The sequence below is a fragment of the Gekko japonicus genome, unplaced genomic scaffold, assembly GCF_001447785.1.
Source record: "Gekko japonicus isolate JY-2015 unplaced genomic scaffold, Gekko_japonicus_V1.1 scaffold296, whole genome shotgun sequence".
NCBI classification, from domain to species: Eukaryota; Metazoa; Chordata; class Lepidosauria; order Squamata; family Gekkonidae; genus Gekko; species Gekko japonicus.
The window spans coordinates 886,743-903,219 of record NW_015177014.1 but is presented as its reverse complement, the minus strand read 5'-3'; the positions used below and the strand labels follow the sequence as shown (position 1 = coordinate 903,219).

Below are 16,477 nucleotides of genomic sequence, written 5' to 3'. Positions count from 1 at the left end.
TAAAACTCCAATAAAATACAGCAACATTCATTGGTACCAGTTATAGTAAAAGCCTCACAGATGCCATCTCTTTCAAGTTTTGGTCCTTAGATGGTAAATCAGTTCTGACACACTGAGGGGAGGGTCCAGTAGAGAGGGAGGGAAGTCCACTGCCATAATTAAAAGCCTGGCAGAAGAGCTCCGTCTTGCAGGCTCTGCGGAACTATAAAAGTTCTCACAGGGCCCTGATCTCATAGGAGCTCATCCCACCAGGTAGGGGCTAGGGTTGAAAAGGCCCTGGCCCTAGTCGATGTGAGACGGACGTCCCTGGGGCCGGGGACCACCAGAAGATGTTGGTTGGCAGATCGTAAATCCCTTCGGGGCTGATGCTATGGGTGACTAGGGCTGCCAAATGCAGCCGGGGGGCAGGGAATCCCCCGCTTCGGAGCCCCGATTTCCGGCGCGCCGGAATCGGGGCCCGGGGGAAAACCCACCCCCGCATGCGCATCACCCGGAAGTGACGTCGCACGCTGGGGGCGGAGCCATGCCGTTTGAGGGGAAAACAAAGAGTTTTCCCCTCAAACGGCGTGGCCCCGCCCAGCGTGTGACGTCACTTCTGGTGACGTCCTGGCGGCACGCGTGCGCAAAGCGCGCGCACGCACGCATCCCCGAGCGACTCCCGGACCGGCCAGACGATCCCCCGCTGGTAGGAAATTTTAATTTGGCAACCCTATGGGTGACCTGCTCATTTTGCATGGAGTGTGCAACAACACACATGCATTTGCTAATCAAGTGTCAGTAGTTATTCCTATTAAAAAGAAAAAAAAGGCAGCAATAAATACAGTACAGAAATCCTGTGATCTTGCAAAAGAAGAAACAGTCACATGAGTGGAACCGATCAAAGTGATAGGGGGTGCTCACAGTATCAAAAATTCAAAATCAGAAAAACAAGCCCAATAAAGTACATGCTCCTTAGCTCGGTTCTTTCTGTTCTTCTTGGCTTTCACAGCCACCATCATATCCCCTGTAGCCATCACTCTCGTTGGGGATTTTTATGTTTAAAGAAACACCAGCAGCTTGCCTCTTTTGTTTGCTCAAGCCAAACGCAGAGGTGATTTAGTTCATACTGTGCATGTTCACCCAGATCACATGCTGGAAAATTTAAGGAGGCAGGAACAAGTTAAGATGTTGCAGCACCATACGTCAATCGATGACAGCTGAAGACTAAACTCCGGAGAACTTATTAATGAGGCTCTCTTCCAAGTATATATGCTTAGAATCAACACTCCAAGAATCCCAGCAGCCATATCATAAATCCAGCTTATAATGCTATTTACTGTACAATGTACATTGAGTATCTATTAGTACTCACACAGAGGCTCTCAGCTTTACAAAGCAAGTGACACATGTCCTAGGAAAACTTATCTGGGAAACAGAGAACTAGCAGCTTTGTGGGCTGTATGCCTTCACTGTCCTCATTTCTCATTTTATGTCACCAAGGTGCACACTTTACATCAAAGAGGGGCAGAAAGAAAATTATCCCTAAAACAACATGTACAGGAGTATGTGCATTAAATCTAAAGTCAAGAGCAATAACAGGGAACTTTGCAGGATGCAGCCTAACCAGATCTGGATTAATACTGATTAGCATCAGAGTTCTAATTGAGACACTAGTTAAGGTAAATCACTGCAATCAGGGAAACTTTTTAAAAACAGTGTTTGGAGCGTTAACATTAAATCGCTCAAAAACACACATTATACATTCTTAGATTCCACAGAAATTATACTGCAAACTACTAGTTATGCTCTACTATCCTCCTCCTTCCTCATATTCCCTCAGTTCTTACAGGCCTTTTTGCAAAAGAGACATACCTGTAGTTGTTGTTCTGCATATTTATTACTACAAAAGGCCTCACCTTACCATCCCCCTCCTTTTTAAAGAAGATTGCTGGATAAACGTCCTTGCACCGGAGTGTTAAACTCCAGCCTATCTGTCCAGCATATCTCAGAATCTTCATAAAATAGTACAGATGGATATGGGAAAAGAGCTCTGCTACACATCATCCATTGTGTGAAGGTCCTGCAATAATCTCACAGCCTCAACTACATCACAGTCACATTTGGTAGAGTTATCTGATGGAAGAATCTAATTTTCCAAAAATAAATTACCACAATTTGAGCACAGAGAAAACTAAGATAATAATATTCTTGTTGACAAGTTGGTAAAATGTGGTTTGGATCCTATTACTGTTCGGTGGCCCTGTGACTGGTTGGCAGATTGCACCTGAAGAATGCTTGTTAATGGTTGCTTACTCTTTTGGAGAGGAGTGACAAGTGGAGTGCCTCGAGGATTTGTCCTGGGACTTGTTTTGTTCAACATCTTTATCAATGATTTGGATGAAGGGATAGAGGAATACAGGTCATGTTTATTAAATTTGCAGATGATACTAAATTGGGAGGGGTAGCAAATACAGTAGAAGACAAAGTCAGGATATAGGACAGTCTTGACAGGAAACTGGGCTAAAACAAATAACATGAATTTCAATGGGGATAAATGTAAAGTTCTGCAGTTAGGCAAGAAAAATCAAATGCATAATTATAGGATGGAGGAGACTTGTCTTGGCATTAGTATTAGGGTTCCCAAGTCCGAGCGGCGCTGGAGCGGGAGACTCCAGGGTTGCTCTGGGAGCGTGCGTGCACCAAGTGCGCGTGCACCGCAACTACATCACCCGGAAGTGACGCAACCATGCCAGGCACGCTGGGGGCGGGGCCATGACCATCTGAGGGAAAACCATAGAGTTTTCCCTCAGATGACCGTGGCCCCGCCCCCAGCTAGCTGTTTTCTGTTACCCCAGAAGGTCGGACCAGAACCAATGGGTCAAAATGAAATCAGAAGACTTTTCAGCTAAACATTAGAAAGAACTTCCTGACAGAGCGGTTCCTCAGTGGAACAGGCTTCCTCAGGAGGTGGTGAGCTCTCCTTCTTTGAAGATTTTCAAACAGAGGCTAGATGACCATCCGTCAACAATGCTGATTCTGTGAACTTAGGCAGATCACGAGAGGGAGGGCAGGAAGGATTGCAACAGTACTAATTTCTTCTGGCCCTTTCTTACATGCCCAGGGAAATGCTGATCACCACTTTGGGGTCAGGAAGCAATTGTTCTGCAGCCCAGTTTGGCCAGAGATCCTGGAGGTTTTTTGCCATCTTTTGGACATGGAGCAGGGGTCACTGTGTGTAGGAGAGAGGTATTTGTGAATTTCCTGCATTGTGTAGGGGGTTGGGCTAGATGACCCTGGAGGTCCCTTCCAACTCTATGATTCTCTTCAGCTTAAGGATAATGATGCTTGGAAGGCTTATCTGAAAAGGCCATACAGATTAAAATTACCTATTTCCAACTCAAAAAGACTCCCTTCAGATTTCATTCTGCTTCTGAGCAGGCTTAAGGGAAATTGAAAGAAAAGGACAAAACAAATTTGGCTTCTTATCCCATGGGCTTTGAACCCTGTTCATTCTTTGCTAGTCAACCAAAGCTGTGCCACAACCCTGCTTTGAGTATATATACTCCAGTACAAAAGTAAATGCAGATTTACACACAACTGCAAAATACTTTTCAGACAGGCGGCTTCCCTATAGATATGAAAGGGACATTTCATTTCCACTGCCACACGTAAGGATACCCAGTCACCAAAAAGGACCCACAGGGTTCTTGCTGGCGGAATCTTGAATTCAGCAGTACCTCTGGAGCGCTCTTCTGCCCTACTCATGATCAAGTTTATCAAAGTGGAAGAAAAGGGCATACACTTGCCAACTTTCAGCCATGCTTATAGGTGAAGCAAAGATTAGGAGTTAGGTAGAGCTCACTGGTGGATTACTAGAAAACCAAGGCATGGTAGAGTCTCTGGGTTTGTTAACACATTGTACAAAAGGAAACATATTGGGAATTGTGCATGTTTTGAATTAATGGCAAGGAGATAGCAAAACGGGCAAATACTCTATATAGAGGGCTGATTGACACATAATGTTTTCCCCTTCTATATGCACGCATCTCTCTTCAGTCACATCCAATGAAGTGGGCTCTACCCTGTTAAAGCTTAAGTCACAATAACTCACAATAACTACGCAATATATTTCTTGGGTTTATATAACAGGTGTTTCATTCAGACAGACAGACAGACAGAGAGGGAGGGAGGCAGACACACAGACAGATACAAAAAGACATGCATATGACCAGGGCTCTAGTCGGGGGGGAGCTCTCAGGTACGGAGCTCCGGAAGAGAACCTCTAGGGGGCGGGGCGGTCACGTGGTGAAGCCCCGCCCCCTTCTTTACCCCGCCCTCTGCTTCGATCCTCATTCCGTTTGGGAATGAGGATGAAGCAGGAGGGAAAGTAGCCGGGCCTCCTGACACACTTCCGGTGATGTCAGGGGGTGTGGCCTTCTGTCACTTCCGCTGATGTCAGGGGGCGTGGCATATGCAAATAAGTTATGCTAATGAGTTATGCTAATGAGCTCCGGCAGCTCTTTTTCTACAACAAGACCCCTGCATATGACAAACACAAGCATCATTCAGACAGGCCCCACGGGAGATGGTAGTGGCAACTGCTGCTCCTTGGCTGACAGATCCAGGTTTGCTGAGGTGTCATGCGCAGAACAGACTGAAACCCACAGAGGTGATGGTAGAATGCAGCCTTCAGAAAGAGCCAAAGGGCAAGCAATAGTGCAGGAGAACCTGAATTTTCATTTGCTTGTTCTGCTTTGAGGTTATTTTATAGATTGAACGGGGTAATGTGTTTGAGCATTACCACCGACTCCCTCATGCAGAAATGGAACCTGTTAGTATATAAGGTGCTAGTGGGCCCCTGTATTATTTTAATTCAGATTAATTACTCCTCGAGGCTTTGAGCCCGGCTGCCAGGCCCCACGACCAGGACGGCAGCATTGGGACTCTTGAGGGTCGGCCCCCCCCCCCCCACCCTTTCCATGTCTGCTTCCGAGGCCACCAGAGTCTAGACCACAGGAAGGAATAGCTCCCTGAGGTTCTCTAATGCGACGTAAGTAAGCAAAGGCACGTTGGACGGGCAGCCTCTCCTCTTCATCTCTACCCCTCCCGGGGTCCCTCTGCTTCTGGAAATACAAGGAATGCCCCCCAAGGGAGGAAGGGCCATGAAGCCCTGCAATGTACCGGCTTCCCCCCCCCCCCCCCCCCCCGGCGCCCACATACCTGGTCTCCTGGTTGCTGAATTTCTTCGTCACCACTTTCCCTAGTTCCAGCCCCAGCCGATCGGCCACGCGCTGTGACAGATCCTGGTGCGAGCTGCCGCTGAACAGCACGATGTTGGGCATGGCTGGGCAGTGGGCGCGCAGCGAGAACGGCGGCGGGCCGAGTCGAGCCGGAGCTGGGGGACGGGGGCAAAAGGCAAGCGGGGTAAAGAGCGAGGAGACGCGCGCCGCGAGCAGGTCAAAGAAAGAGCCCCCCCCCGCTTCCTGTTTTGTCGGAACAGGTCCGCTTTGTGGAGTTCAGCGGATGAGATCCTAACGTGTTTGCCTGCTCCACGCATGCTGGAGAACAGAACTCATGGAGAATAGGCAGAGAACGCATATGAGTTGCGCCACTTGAGATTGAACAAAATTTGAGTCCACTAGCACCAACCAAGTTTTATTCGAGGTATAAGCTTTTGTGTGCACGCACACTTCTTCAGATACACTGAAATGGAAGTTGAGACCGCGGGTGATGGATTCTTGTGTGTGTGTTGGATTATAAATTTTCCAGATAGGGGGGGGGGGGGGGGCCAAAAATAATAAAGACAAAGCTTCTCACAAAGACTGTGCCAAATAGAAAACTAGCAGACAACTTGAGCGAAAATTTTTAACCCGTTCTTCTTGCTTGCTAGGAGGCTTTTTACGTGACAGGGCAGCTTTCCAGAAAGTGAACTCTGCATGTGAGGCAGCATAGCCAGCCTTGAGGAGGGCGGACTATAAAGAAAGGGAATCAATAATCTACCTTCGCTGCAAGCCTCGTTTGCAGTTCTGTGTGTTTTGTACAGGATCGCTATGACATTTCAGGTTGACTTGAACTATAGGCTCGAAACCATCACTAAATAGTTGTGTGCATTTTGATAACACGGCGTCTGCTGTGTAGTACGTTTGGATTTCATCGATTTACTTAATTCTAGGCTACAGTCTCAACCAATAGTTCCAAAAGCAGTTTACAAAATCGCTGCAAACCAACTCCCACGGTGACGGTGGAGTCCTGGATCTGCGGCATATTGTAACAGAGCAATCAGGAGACAGTTTCTTCAGCTTGTCAGAAAGCTGTCACAATTTTCCAATTGCAGAACTCGCTATGTTCTCTAAAAATCAGAGGTCTGAAAGAGAGCTGTTAACTCCTGACTGTGCTTCTACTGGGGGCGGGTCGGTCAACACGCTGCCGCCCAATCACAGCCACACGAGAGCCCTGGAATTCTCCCTCGTCTGCTCCTAACGCGACAGAAGCATGGCGTCAAACCAGGAAGTCCGGCGTGGAGAGGAAGGCGCCCTCCCTCGGCTTCCTTCTCGACGTCTGTCTTCCCGAAGAGGAGGAGCCCAGAAGCGGGGTGAGAGTGGGAGGAGGAGAAAGTGGTGTGACTGAGGGGTTTTGTGGGGATTAATTTTTTAAAGAAAACAGTAGGGCTACGACATGGCCTCTTTTTTGGGTGTCCGTCCTCTTTTTGTTGTTGTTCAGTCGCACAGTCGAGTCCGACTCTTCGCGACCCCATAGACTAGCGTCCTCTTTGGGGCTTTAAAAAAAAACACAACAAAACGGATGAAAATGTCCTCTTTTAAGGTTAGGAATATTCCTAGTTAGTAGCAGTAATCACAGCTGAAATAGGGGATTTAAAACGAGAGTAGTCATAGTGATCTCTTGTTTGAAGCGACGCCGCTCGGCCACCACAGCGAGAGGTGGAATTTGCCCCTAGGACTCCAAGGCCACCACCCCCGGGGCTCAGAGAGGCGGGGGAACATTTCGCCCCCTCCCTGGGGGAGCCAGAATCGCCTCTCAGCAGGGCCTGCTCATTAGGCGAACAAGGCATTCGCCTAGAGTGCGCAGGCCCTTAGGGGCGCCCCGCCAAAAGCCCAACCAGCCTGCAGACGGAGGCTTGAGGTGCCAAGGGGAGCATGTGCCCACCTCCTCTTCCCTCTTCGCCTGGTCTCGGAGGCCTGTTTGGAGGTTCTCCTGGAAAACTCTCTCTCTCTCTCATTGGGCTTCCTGCAGGTCTGGCCTGGAGGATGCCTGCCTGGTTGCACAGGGGGCGGTCCACGTTTCGGCAGGTAGGGACAAAGGGAGGGGGTGGGGCTTTGGGAGGGGGAGGTCATCGGGTGTGTGTGCAGCAACTTTTGCACCAACTTGGAGGCCAGAAGGGCACCTCGAAGAGAGCAGGTGGGGGAATCGAGCCAGCCAGGCTCTCATGAGTGCGTGTGCACTCCATGGTGCCTTGATCAGCGTGGGATGGGGGAGATGTCAGTTGACCTCTCCCCCCAACTCTCCAGTGGTTCAAGAAGAAGAGTCGGAGGCAGTGCTGTCTGAGCGGGAGATGCAGCAACTCCCTCACTCCCTCCTTGTATGAGTCTTCTCCCCTCCCCTCCTGCCTTCCCCCCAGCAGGAGATGGAGGGACGGCCAGATGCGGGGCTACAGGCAGGCAGGCGCGCTTCCTCCTCGTTGCAAAGTGGATGGGATGGGAGGGGGGGAGCTTCTTTCGGGCTTATCCCTTCCCCTCCTCCCGCTCTTCTCAAAGCCACCCCCTGACCAAGACATTGTCCAAACGGGAGAACTGCTGACAGGTGAAGGGGGGGGGGGAAGAGAGAGGAGAAGATAAAAGTCCATTACATCAGGACTCCTCCTGCAGAGATGACCCCCCCAACAGCCCTGCCTGGAGGTTAGCAACCCTGTAATTGGTGGGCGTATTGGGGGGGGGGGGCGTCAGAAGGTAGCCTTGCCTAGGGTACAAAAAACCCTGAAGCCGGCCCTGCCTCTTGGGTGTGATGGCTGAGCGTGTGATGGCCGAGCATCACACGCGAGAGGTGGAATTTGCCCCTAGGACTCCAAGGCCACCACCCCCGGGGCTCAGAGAGGAAATTTCACGCCCCTCCCCCGTTGCCGCTGCAATTAGCGCTGCTGCAGGCGCCGGCAGCCATAACTTTAAAGAGCCCCCAACAAGACCTGGGGGAGCCAAAATGACCTCTCGAGTGTGATATGGCATACCTCCCTGTTCTCCTGATTTTTAAAAAGGAATAATTAAGGTTTTTTTTAATGTAAGATACTGATCACGCAATCCCTGAGAGAAATGGTTAGATAGAATTGGTAAGGCATGTTCTGAAAATTGACCTCTAAGCTCTGGAGTCCTGTGAGCCAAAATTCTACTTTGTGAGCTACCGGTATTAAAGGTGTGAGTGAGCGATTTGGCTACTGCATAAATCAGTTTGCTCTGGAGCCATCCTTCCTGAGCTAAAGCAAAAATGTGTGAGCCAGAGGCTAAAAAACTGTGAGCTAGCTCACACTAACTCATCGCCACCGCCGCCGCTCTTCAAGTGCTCCCCGGTTCCACTCACCCACCAGGTGGTTGTCAGCAGTAGTCTGACGTCTGAGGGGACCGGGTGCAGAGGCAGGGCTACAGCCTTTGTGTTCTGAGGTGGGACTTAGGCAACATGGCCAATGGAAGCTAGGGAAGCTTCTGACGGACAGTTCAAGCCTCCAAACACTGTTGGTGCCCATTTTCTCTCCACTGTGTCTGACACTGCGTCTTACTCAATTATATATAAGGGAGAGATAACATTCCTTTATTTATAGACAAGGAATTTGATGTCTGTTCTGGGATATATCATCCATTCTAACTATACTGCTGTTGTACTGTATGATTCTAAACATATTAGTAAATCCAACAGAGTTTAGGGGGATTTACTCCCAGATAAGGATTGTAGCCTTAAACAAAATAGTACATTGCTTTTATGAATGAATAAAACAGCCTTTAGCCACCACAGGTTCTCAAACAGCCTTTTGTAGCTGGATGTATTTGAATGAACACACAAGATAGTATCTTTATTTTTAAACTTCTTACTCAGCTACATCCAGACATTACGATAAACTGTCGTTAAACTGAGATTTGCCACAATTAGCCTGAACTCAGTCGGTTGAACCCATTCAAACCCCCCCCCCCACTCCTTCCCTCTTCCCTCACACAGACACAGCCATTAAGGCTTCTGGGTTTGGAAAGCCTTGAAACAAATTCCTATTCACCGTGGTATTTGAGTGCAGGTGCCTGACTGAACTGGGGTGTGTGTGCCTCTCCAAACTGGGATTCTCAACAAATTTAAGTTTAGGAACCTAGTTTGTGAAAGGAAAAGCAAGCTCCTGATTTGTTTGGGTGCCTAGTGGCTATCATGACAAACAAGTCTGTTTTGATTATAAATGTTTTAAATAAATAAACCAGGAAACCTTAATCTGTGTGTGTGTGTGCACGTGCATGCATGCATGTGTGGAGACTTTAGAAATGGGGGTGTTCATGCCCTCCCTAGCAAATTTCAATTTAATTACCGCTTGTAATTCCAAACACAGAAAACATTTTCCTCCTAAATACAAATGCACAAACCTTTATGAGAGTCTGAACACTACAATGAATAAAAGCATTAATCACAAATTGCATGTTTAATTTCTTGAGCCTCCAGTGAGGAATTATAATAATGCTTATTGGCCTAGGGAAAAAAAAATTAACACTGTTAAGGGCATTGATGAAGTAATGCTGTATATTTTCCCATAATTTTGCATAACAGATAGCTAGAAACTCATTGACACTGAAAGTCTCAGCATTGAAAAAACACGATTTGATTAAGTATGTCAGGAACTCAGTGGTCCCTTTCATGGCCTCATTCACCCTCCCCTCTCTTCCTTGCCTCTCCTGCTTTCATGGAAGCTGAATGCCAGCACAGAGTCTTATGCTTCTCATGTGAACTCTGCTGTGCAAGGTTTCAAAACCCAGTATTGTCAGAGAGACCCTCGTGCTTGGAAACTAATTCATGGATGAATTAAGTTCCCATTTCAAATAACTGGCCTCTGAGCATCTCGAGTCATCCAATAAACTCTGACTTTAACAGAAAGCAAATATGTTGCATGACAGGCTCTATTTGTCTCCATTTGCTTGTTGAGATTTTTATTCCCATCCTTCCTCAAAGGAGCTCAATGCTCAGGTTCTTCTTCCTTGATCTTTTATTTTTGTAACAGGAATAAAGTAGCAGTCCATTTTTAAACATCTTTGCAAGACAATCAGGAATTTACTTCTCTTGACAAGTTTGATGGGATGTTTTGGTCTGAGACCTTGTGCTGGCTAAAAGCTTATCTGGTGCTTTCTAGCCTTTCATATGAGGTGTGGTGGAAGTGTGATACATTTCTGTGGACTCTCAAACTGAGCCTGATAGAAGAGAAGGCTTTTATAACCCACTTTTCTCTACCTTAAGGAGTCTCAGTGGCTTACAATTGTGTCTCTCTTCCCCTCCCCACAACAGGCACCTTGTGACACAGATGAGGCTGAGAGAGTTCTGAGAGAATTGTGACTGGCCCAAGGTCCCCCAGCAGGCTTCATGTGAAGGAGTAGGAAATCAAACCCGGTTCTCCAGATTAGAGTCCACTACTCTTAACTACTATGCCACTTTTTTTTTTTGCTTGCTTGCTTCTCTAGAAGCATTGAGAATGCAGGTTGGTAACGTGGGAGGCTTTCCTGTACAAGAAACAAGGGGGAAAGGTAAAGCACTTCTTCTCTTCGGAAGCTGAAATTAAGATGCAGCAACCTGTTAGGGAGTAAACATGGCTTCATGCTGCATTTGCCTCATTACACTCCTTTGCAAGGGAGAATTGGCATCTGCTAAGTCTTTCCATACATATGGCTCACAGGCCAATGTCTTTCCCCTTAACTGGGCTTCTGAAGTTGCCTGGCAACAGGAAACAGTGTCCTGGGAGGCATTGGCATGAGAGAATCCTTTGCAAAAGCCTTCCTCTCTCTACCTGGGGCAAATATGTATTTGAGAATCAGATTTTAGCTGGTGTAAAGTAGGTAGGATATCACACTCAGAAGTGTCTTAGGGAGACTGCTGCATTTGTATGTTTCAGCATCAATCCATTTTTAGACATGTGCGACTGTTGACTTAAAATAAATTTTCAGAAGCTAGCTAATGGGTATGTTTGCACTGCTAAAGAAGAAAAGACACAAGACAGGAAGAATGAACATGCAACACCCCCCCCCCCCGGCCAATCCTTCTAACCAAACCCCTGATGACTGATGGGCATTTCATCTGTAAGCCCAAAATGGCTGGCATGGGAGGTGGAGCCAAACACAATACTTCCCTATTCACTTTGTGAAAGAATAGCAGAAAGGGAATTAAATATAACAAAGGAAAGTGTGGGGGAGGAGGAAAAGAAGGAAGAAAAGGAAAGCCTAAAGGGGAAATGGAACCACAAGCCTGGGTGGTTTCCAGTCATTCTTATCCTTCAGTAGCTATGGCTGCTATTCCAGCCATGAAAAACACTTTCATTTGAATGAGGGTAACTATGATGAACTGCACTGTAAAAGTTCATAAGTGCTGAACAAACATGTAATGGACTGTGAAGGGTTAATGCCTCAGAACCAGATGGCCTTGTGTGACAGGCTGCTCAAAGCAATTTGATTGGTTAGCTTCAGTTGAGCAGAAAGACTTGGGAACTGACTGCTGAAGAAAGCTCAGTTTGAGTTTAGCCCCGACTGTGGAAAGTTTAACTCTGACTGAGGGGAGTTTAGCTCTGACCGAAAACAGTTTCATACTGACTGAGGACTGGGAAGGTTGGCAAGGAGGAGTGGGTGGATCAGTGAAGACCCTCATTCGAGCCAGGAAAAGGGATAGATCTTCTAGTTAGAAAAGAGATTCCCTTTCCAGTTAATAGGGAGATAGCTCTAAAGAGTGGAGTGATTCCTGGTGTGCTCAGAGAAGGAATTTGGGTCCTCAGTAGTGTATCTTCACTGTTCCTGTCCAGCGCTAGCTCCGGTTGAGCTCAGCGCTTTCTAGGTGTGAGCAAATGCACAGCCAAACTGAAAGACTCAAATAATCTTTATTGAACTTCGCATGCATTCAGAAGATCTTTACTCACGATCTAAGCTGATGGCTGGGTGGAAAAGTTACATCTTGTGATTTAGGTCAATTCTATAGCTGTGGTGAGAAGAGATGAGTTTTCCCCTCTCCTTGTGGTAAGGATAGACAAAACGGAAAAGAACAATAAAATTCCTATCTTCGTGCCTCTGAGCTCAGGAAATTACCCTAAATGAGCCAGTCAGAGGGATGCTTTAGGGACGCCTGAGGACTACAATTCCCAGGGGCAACTGCTGTTAAAGATACACAGCAGTTAAACTACTATTACCTACAGGTAACGCTGACTGGGGGCAGCACACCCACCTTCTGAAATCTAAAGCCAATTAAACTCAAGAAAGTGAATTAGAGTGTTTTAGGAAACAGTGAAACCAAAGAAACTATCTGAAGGATTCTAAGACCTTGTGAAAGTTTGAAACTCTCAATTGCTGGAAACATATGAACTGTAGTCTGTGTCTATACTGATTTACCTCAGAGTTCATTATTGATTTACTTATTTATTTATTTATTATATTTATAACCCGCCCTCCCCGCAAGCGGGACTTCAGACATTTTACCCCTGATTTCACCTGACCTTTCCCCCGCTATGTTGAATAAAATATTTTATTTTTGAACATTATAAAGCCTTTTGTGTGCCATTTCAGAAATTTAAGTTAAGAGGGTGATCTTGTCTCTTCCCTCAAGTTCCTGGGCTGAGCCAGCATAAAAATACAATAACGTGACAGAGTGGGACAGCCATAGATCTTCAGGAAAGAAGAAAATAAAGGGACTACTTAGTGAGAAAGGAAGAAAAAAATTGAGGGAAAATCCTGCATCTGTGGGAATGGGGCTAGGTCGTCATAGCAACCAGTAAACAGATCTGCCTTAAAATGGCCCTGGCCACTTTCTGAAAAGCTCAGTGGGTGCCAGGGGAAGTCCTGGAAGGCAACATGGCTCCCATGAGCACCACATTAGGGAACCCCGATGCAGATGCAGGCAAAGTATATGTGGACATAAGAAAGATGATGATCCCAAGAACTGAAAATTAGGTGGGTGGGCAAACACTGGGCTTAATTTGATTATAGCCCTATACAACAGTATATAATTACAGAAACGATGTATGAGCAAATTAATAAGGGTGCACCATAATTCATCTGTTAGTACAATACTTCCCTTCTCTGTAATACAAGTTCCCTTGTGTGCTTTACTTTCATCCATGAGACCAGTTCCATATCTCATCACTTGTGCATTGCTGGTAGTTCCCGTAGAGACAAGATAACACATATTGGCAATAGCAACTGTTCTGTCCCCTTGCTAAAAGCATTGTATAAACCTGGTCTGAAGATAATTACTGTGTTTTGATATTGTGGAATGATATCTGTCTGGTGACACAGACATGCTTGACAATCTTGAAGAATGGCCCCCAAGGGTCAATCATTTGCACTGCCTTGCCAAAAGATAATCTTGAAGATCTGACAGTTAGCAATGGATTTTTAGACATGCATTATTTTCTAGCAATGCAACAGGATTTCTAGACTAAAATCTTGATAAATGATAGTTTGCCTGAAAGTGTCTTAAAGCATACGCTCAAAAGATGTAAAGTGTAGAATGTTTATATTGTATGTGTATACTGTACTTAAAGAAAGAGAAGCAATATACTTGTAGAACAGAGTTTTTGCAGCGTTATTTTTGATGACTATGGTAGATTGACAGCATGTTTCTACAGTTTCGTCCATGACATTGGCAGGAGTGCTCTAGCATTCCAACAGAATTAATTTTAAGGTTTCAGAAGCAAACAAAACCACAAAAAATTCCTTTTCAAATTACTTTCTAAAGTAACAAATGTCCACATTTGTGTGGGGAGTTGATAATCTGTAATCTCTAGCCAGTAGTTTTGATTCTAATGCTTTCCCGGATTTCTCTCCCTCTTTGTGGGGTGGAGGGAGATAATGAACTTAACAGCATGCTGAGAGCTACCTTCTGATGACATTAAAAGATTCTTGCCATGAAGTGTTAAGTTCCTGGTAGTCTGAATCTAATTCGGGGGGGGGGGGATCTGTGACAAACAGTATGTGAAAGTTTTGTATTGTGCTACCTATATTTGTGTGTGTCCTATACCACTTGAATCATGGAGCCTGCTTTCAGTCCTCCTCTGCATGATATGAACTAACAGTTGAGGTTGTCATTGAACATATACAGAATTACTCTCCCCTGCAACCCAGTAGTAATCCAGCTTGTCTGAAGAAGCACAGTTGTCTGCTTAAAATATGAGCATTTCAAGAGTGTGAGCTTCCAGACCTTTCATTTTAGAAAGTGTTGTTTTAAAATATCAGGTTTGCATATCATAGATATTCACGAACTTGCAGACCTGAGTATACTTGCATTTAATTTTTTTAAACATTGTATATATACAAAGAAACACCTCTATGAGTTTCCTGACAGATTTTAGCACAGTCAGTGCAAAACTCAAAGTAACTGAGTTCTGACACTTTTTGTTTTTCATTTTATGCTTCATGTTACATATTATTATTTTTATAACCCTTTGCTATAACCTCATTAAATTCTTATGTTTTTGAGGAACAGTAAAAGAAAAACAGCAGCAGGGACCGTCTCTGTTAATATTCAAAGTCAATGCAAGCACAGATTCATCTAAGAGATCTGTATTAATCACAAGAGAACTCAAATCTACATGTAAAATGTTTCCATGAAAAATAATTGATCTAGGTTTTCTGTTTACCTGCATTTTATACGTGATTAGAAAACTAAGTGTTTAGATTACTCAAATGTGACATTGGCTACATTTGTACAAAAATAATAAAGGTCAGTAAATCATTACACTGAAAAGAAAAAGTGATGTTTGAATCTATATTAATATTGCACAAAAAGGCTAGGAATAAGGTTTACAAGGTTGAGATTTAATGGGTGCTCACTAGTAGGTTAACATCCCTGAGGTATGAATTAGCATTCCCCCGTTTTAGTTCTCAACATGATGGAATTGTTAAAAGAGTTCACCAAGCAAGGCCACAGCTATCCGGGAATTATTAAAAGGTATGGGGCTGGGTTTTTAAGAAAGCATCTGGTGGCATAAAGGCCGTAGTGGAGGCCAGGATAGGCAGGACACCTTGCAAGAAGACAGTAGCAGCCTTATGCAAATCCCGCTGGAGTGGGGCAAGACAAAGAAGGGGTTAAGAGAGCAATAAGGCTCTGAGAAGGGAGTTTGGTGCTGCGCTTGACCAGCATGAGTGGAGCTCTGGGATAAAAAGGGAAATTGGGGGGGGGGGGTTGATGAATGCAAGCTGGCTGATAGACTGCAAAGAAGGGAGAAAGAAGAACCTAAAGATGGAGCTTGGCCCTGGGACAAAATAAGGCTACCAAAGCAAGACAGGCCTGGTGGAACTGCCCCAATGCAGAGGCACAAATCTACTCCAAGAGGCACGAACAGGTGGGTGAAAGAAACTGTGCTTGTGAGGAAGCCTGTGTAGACTTTGCTGTGTCCAATAAAGAGGCAATTAAGCATTGGCTGCCAATGGAAGTTATGATGTCCTGCCAGTTATGGTGTCCCACTGTCCTGGGGGGGGGGGGCACACATCTCTGTAACTACAATCTTATTCTCACTGTTCTGAAGGACTGAAAAGAACACAGTGTGTTCAGCCCAAGCAGAAGTTTACTCTACCAAGTCATGGCTGAAGAGTGCTGTGACTGGGCATCCTTACCACACAGAAGGGACAATCTGCCATAAAGAAGTGAGTAGTTCCTATATATGTGCAGCTCTGTGTGCACCACATCAGATCATATATATATTGGATCAAGCTGTGCAAATACTTACACAATCTATCAAATTTCTCATGGCCAGGATCCACTAAAAGGCATGGGAGCAAAGCAAAAATATTTCTGCCACAGAATGTGTTTGTCCAGAGCTGTTCAGACTGCACAGTATTTGTTATGGTGGCCCAGGGGTTATTTCAGCTGTATACAGATGTAGAATCAGAATCATAAGAGTTGGAAGGGGCCATACAGACCATCTGGTCCAACCCCCTGCCCAGTGCAGGACCAGCCTAAAGCATCTCTGACAAATATTCGTCCAGCCTCTTCTTGAAAAGCTGTCAGTGAAGGGGAGCTAACCACCTCTCTAGGCAGCTGATTCCACCTTTGAACTACTCTGACCAATACCTTTCTGCATGTAATATAAACCCATTGCTTCAGGTCCTATCCTCTGCTGCCGACTGGAACAGCTCCTTGCCCTCCTCCAAATGACAGCTTTTCAAATATTTAGAGAGAGCAATCATGTCCCCCCTCAATCTCTTCTTCTCCAAACTAAACATTTCCTAGGCCCATAGCCTTTCCTAGTAGGGCTCAGTCTCCAGACCCCTGATCATCC

General features: G+C 45.7%; 1 protein-coding gene across 1 annotated transcript in view; it reads right to left on the bottom strand.

Moving 5' to 3' along the window:
- The window catches only part of PRPS2 (phosphoribosyl pyrophosphate synthetase 2), a 36,477-nt gene extending 31,051 nt beyond the window's left edge, over positions 1-5,426 (bottom strand). The window contains exon 1 of the mRNA XM_015427692.1: positions 5,200-5,426. Within this exon, the coding sequence (XP_015283178.1) occupies positions 5,200-5,321 (122 nt within the window). The 5' untranslated portion in view covers positions 5,322-5,426. The remainder of the gene's footprint in view (positions 1-5,199) is intronic.
- Positions 5,427-16,477: the final 11,051 nt, after the last annotated feature.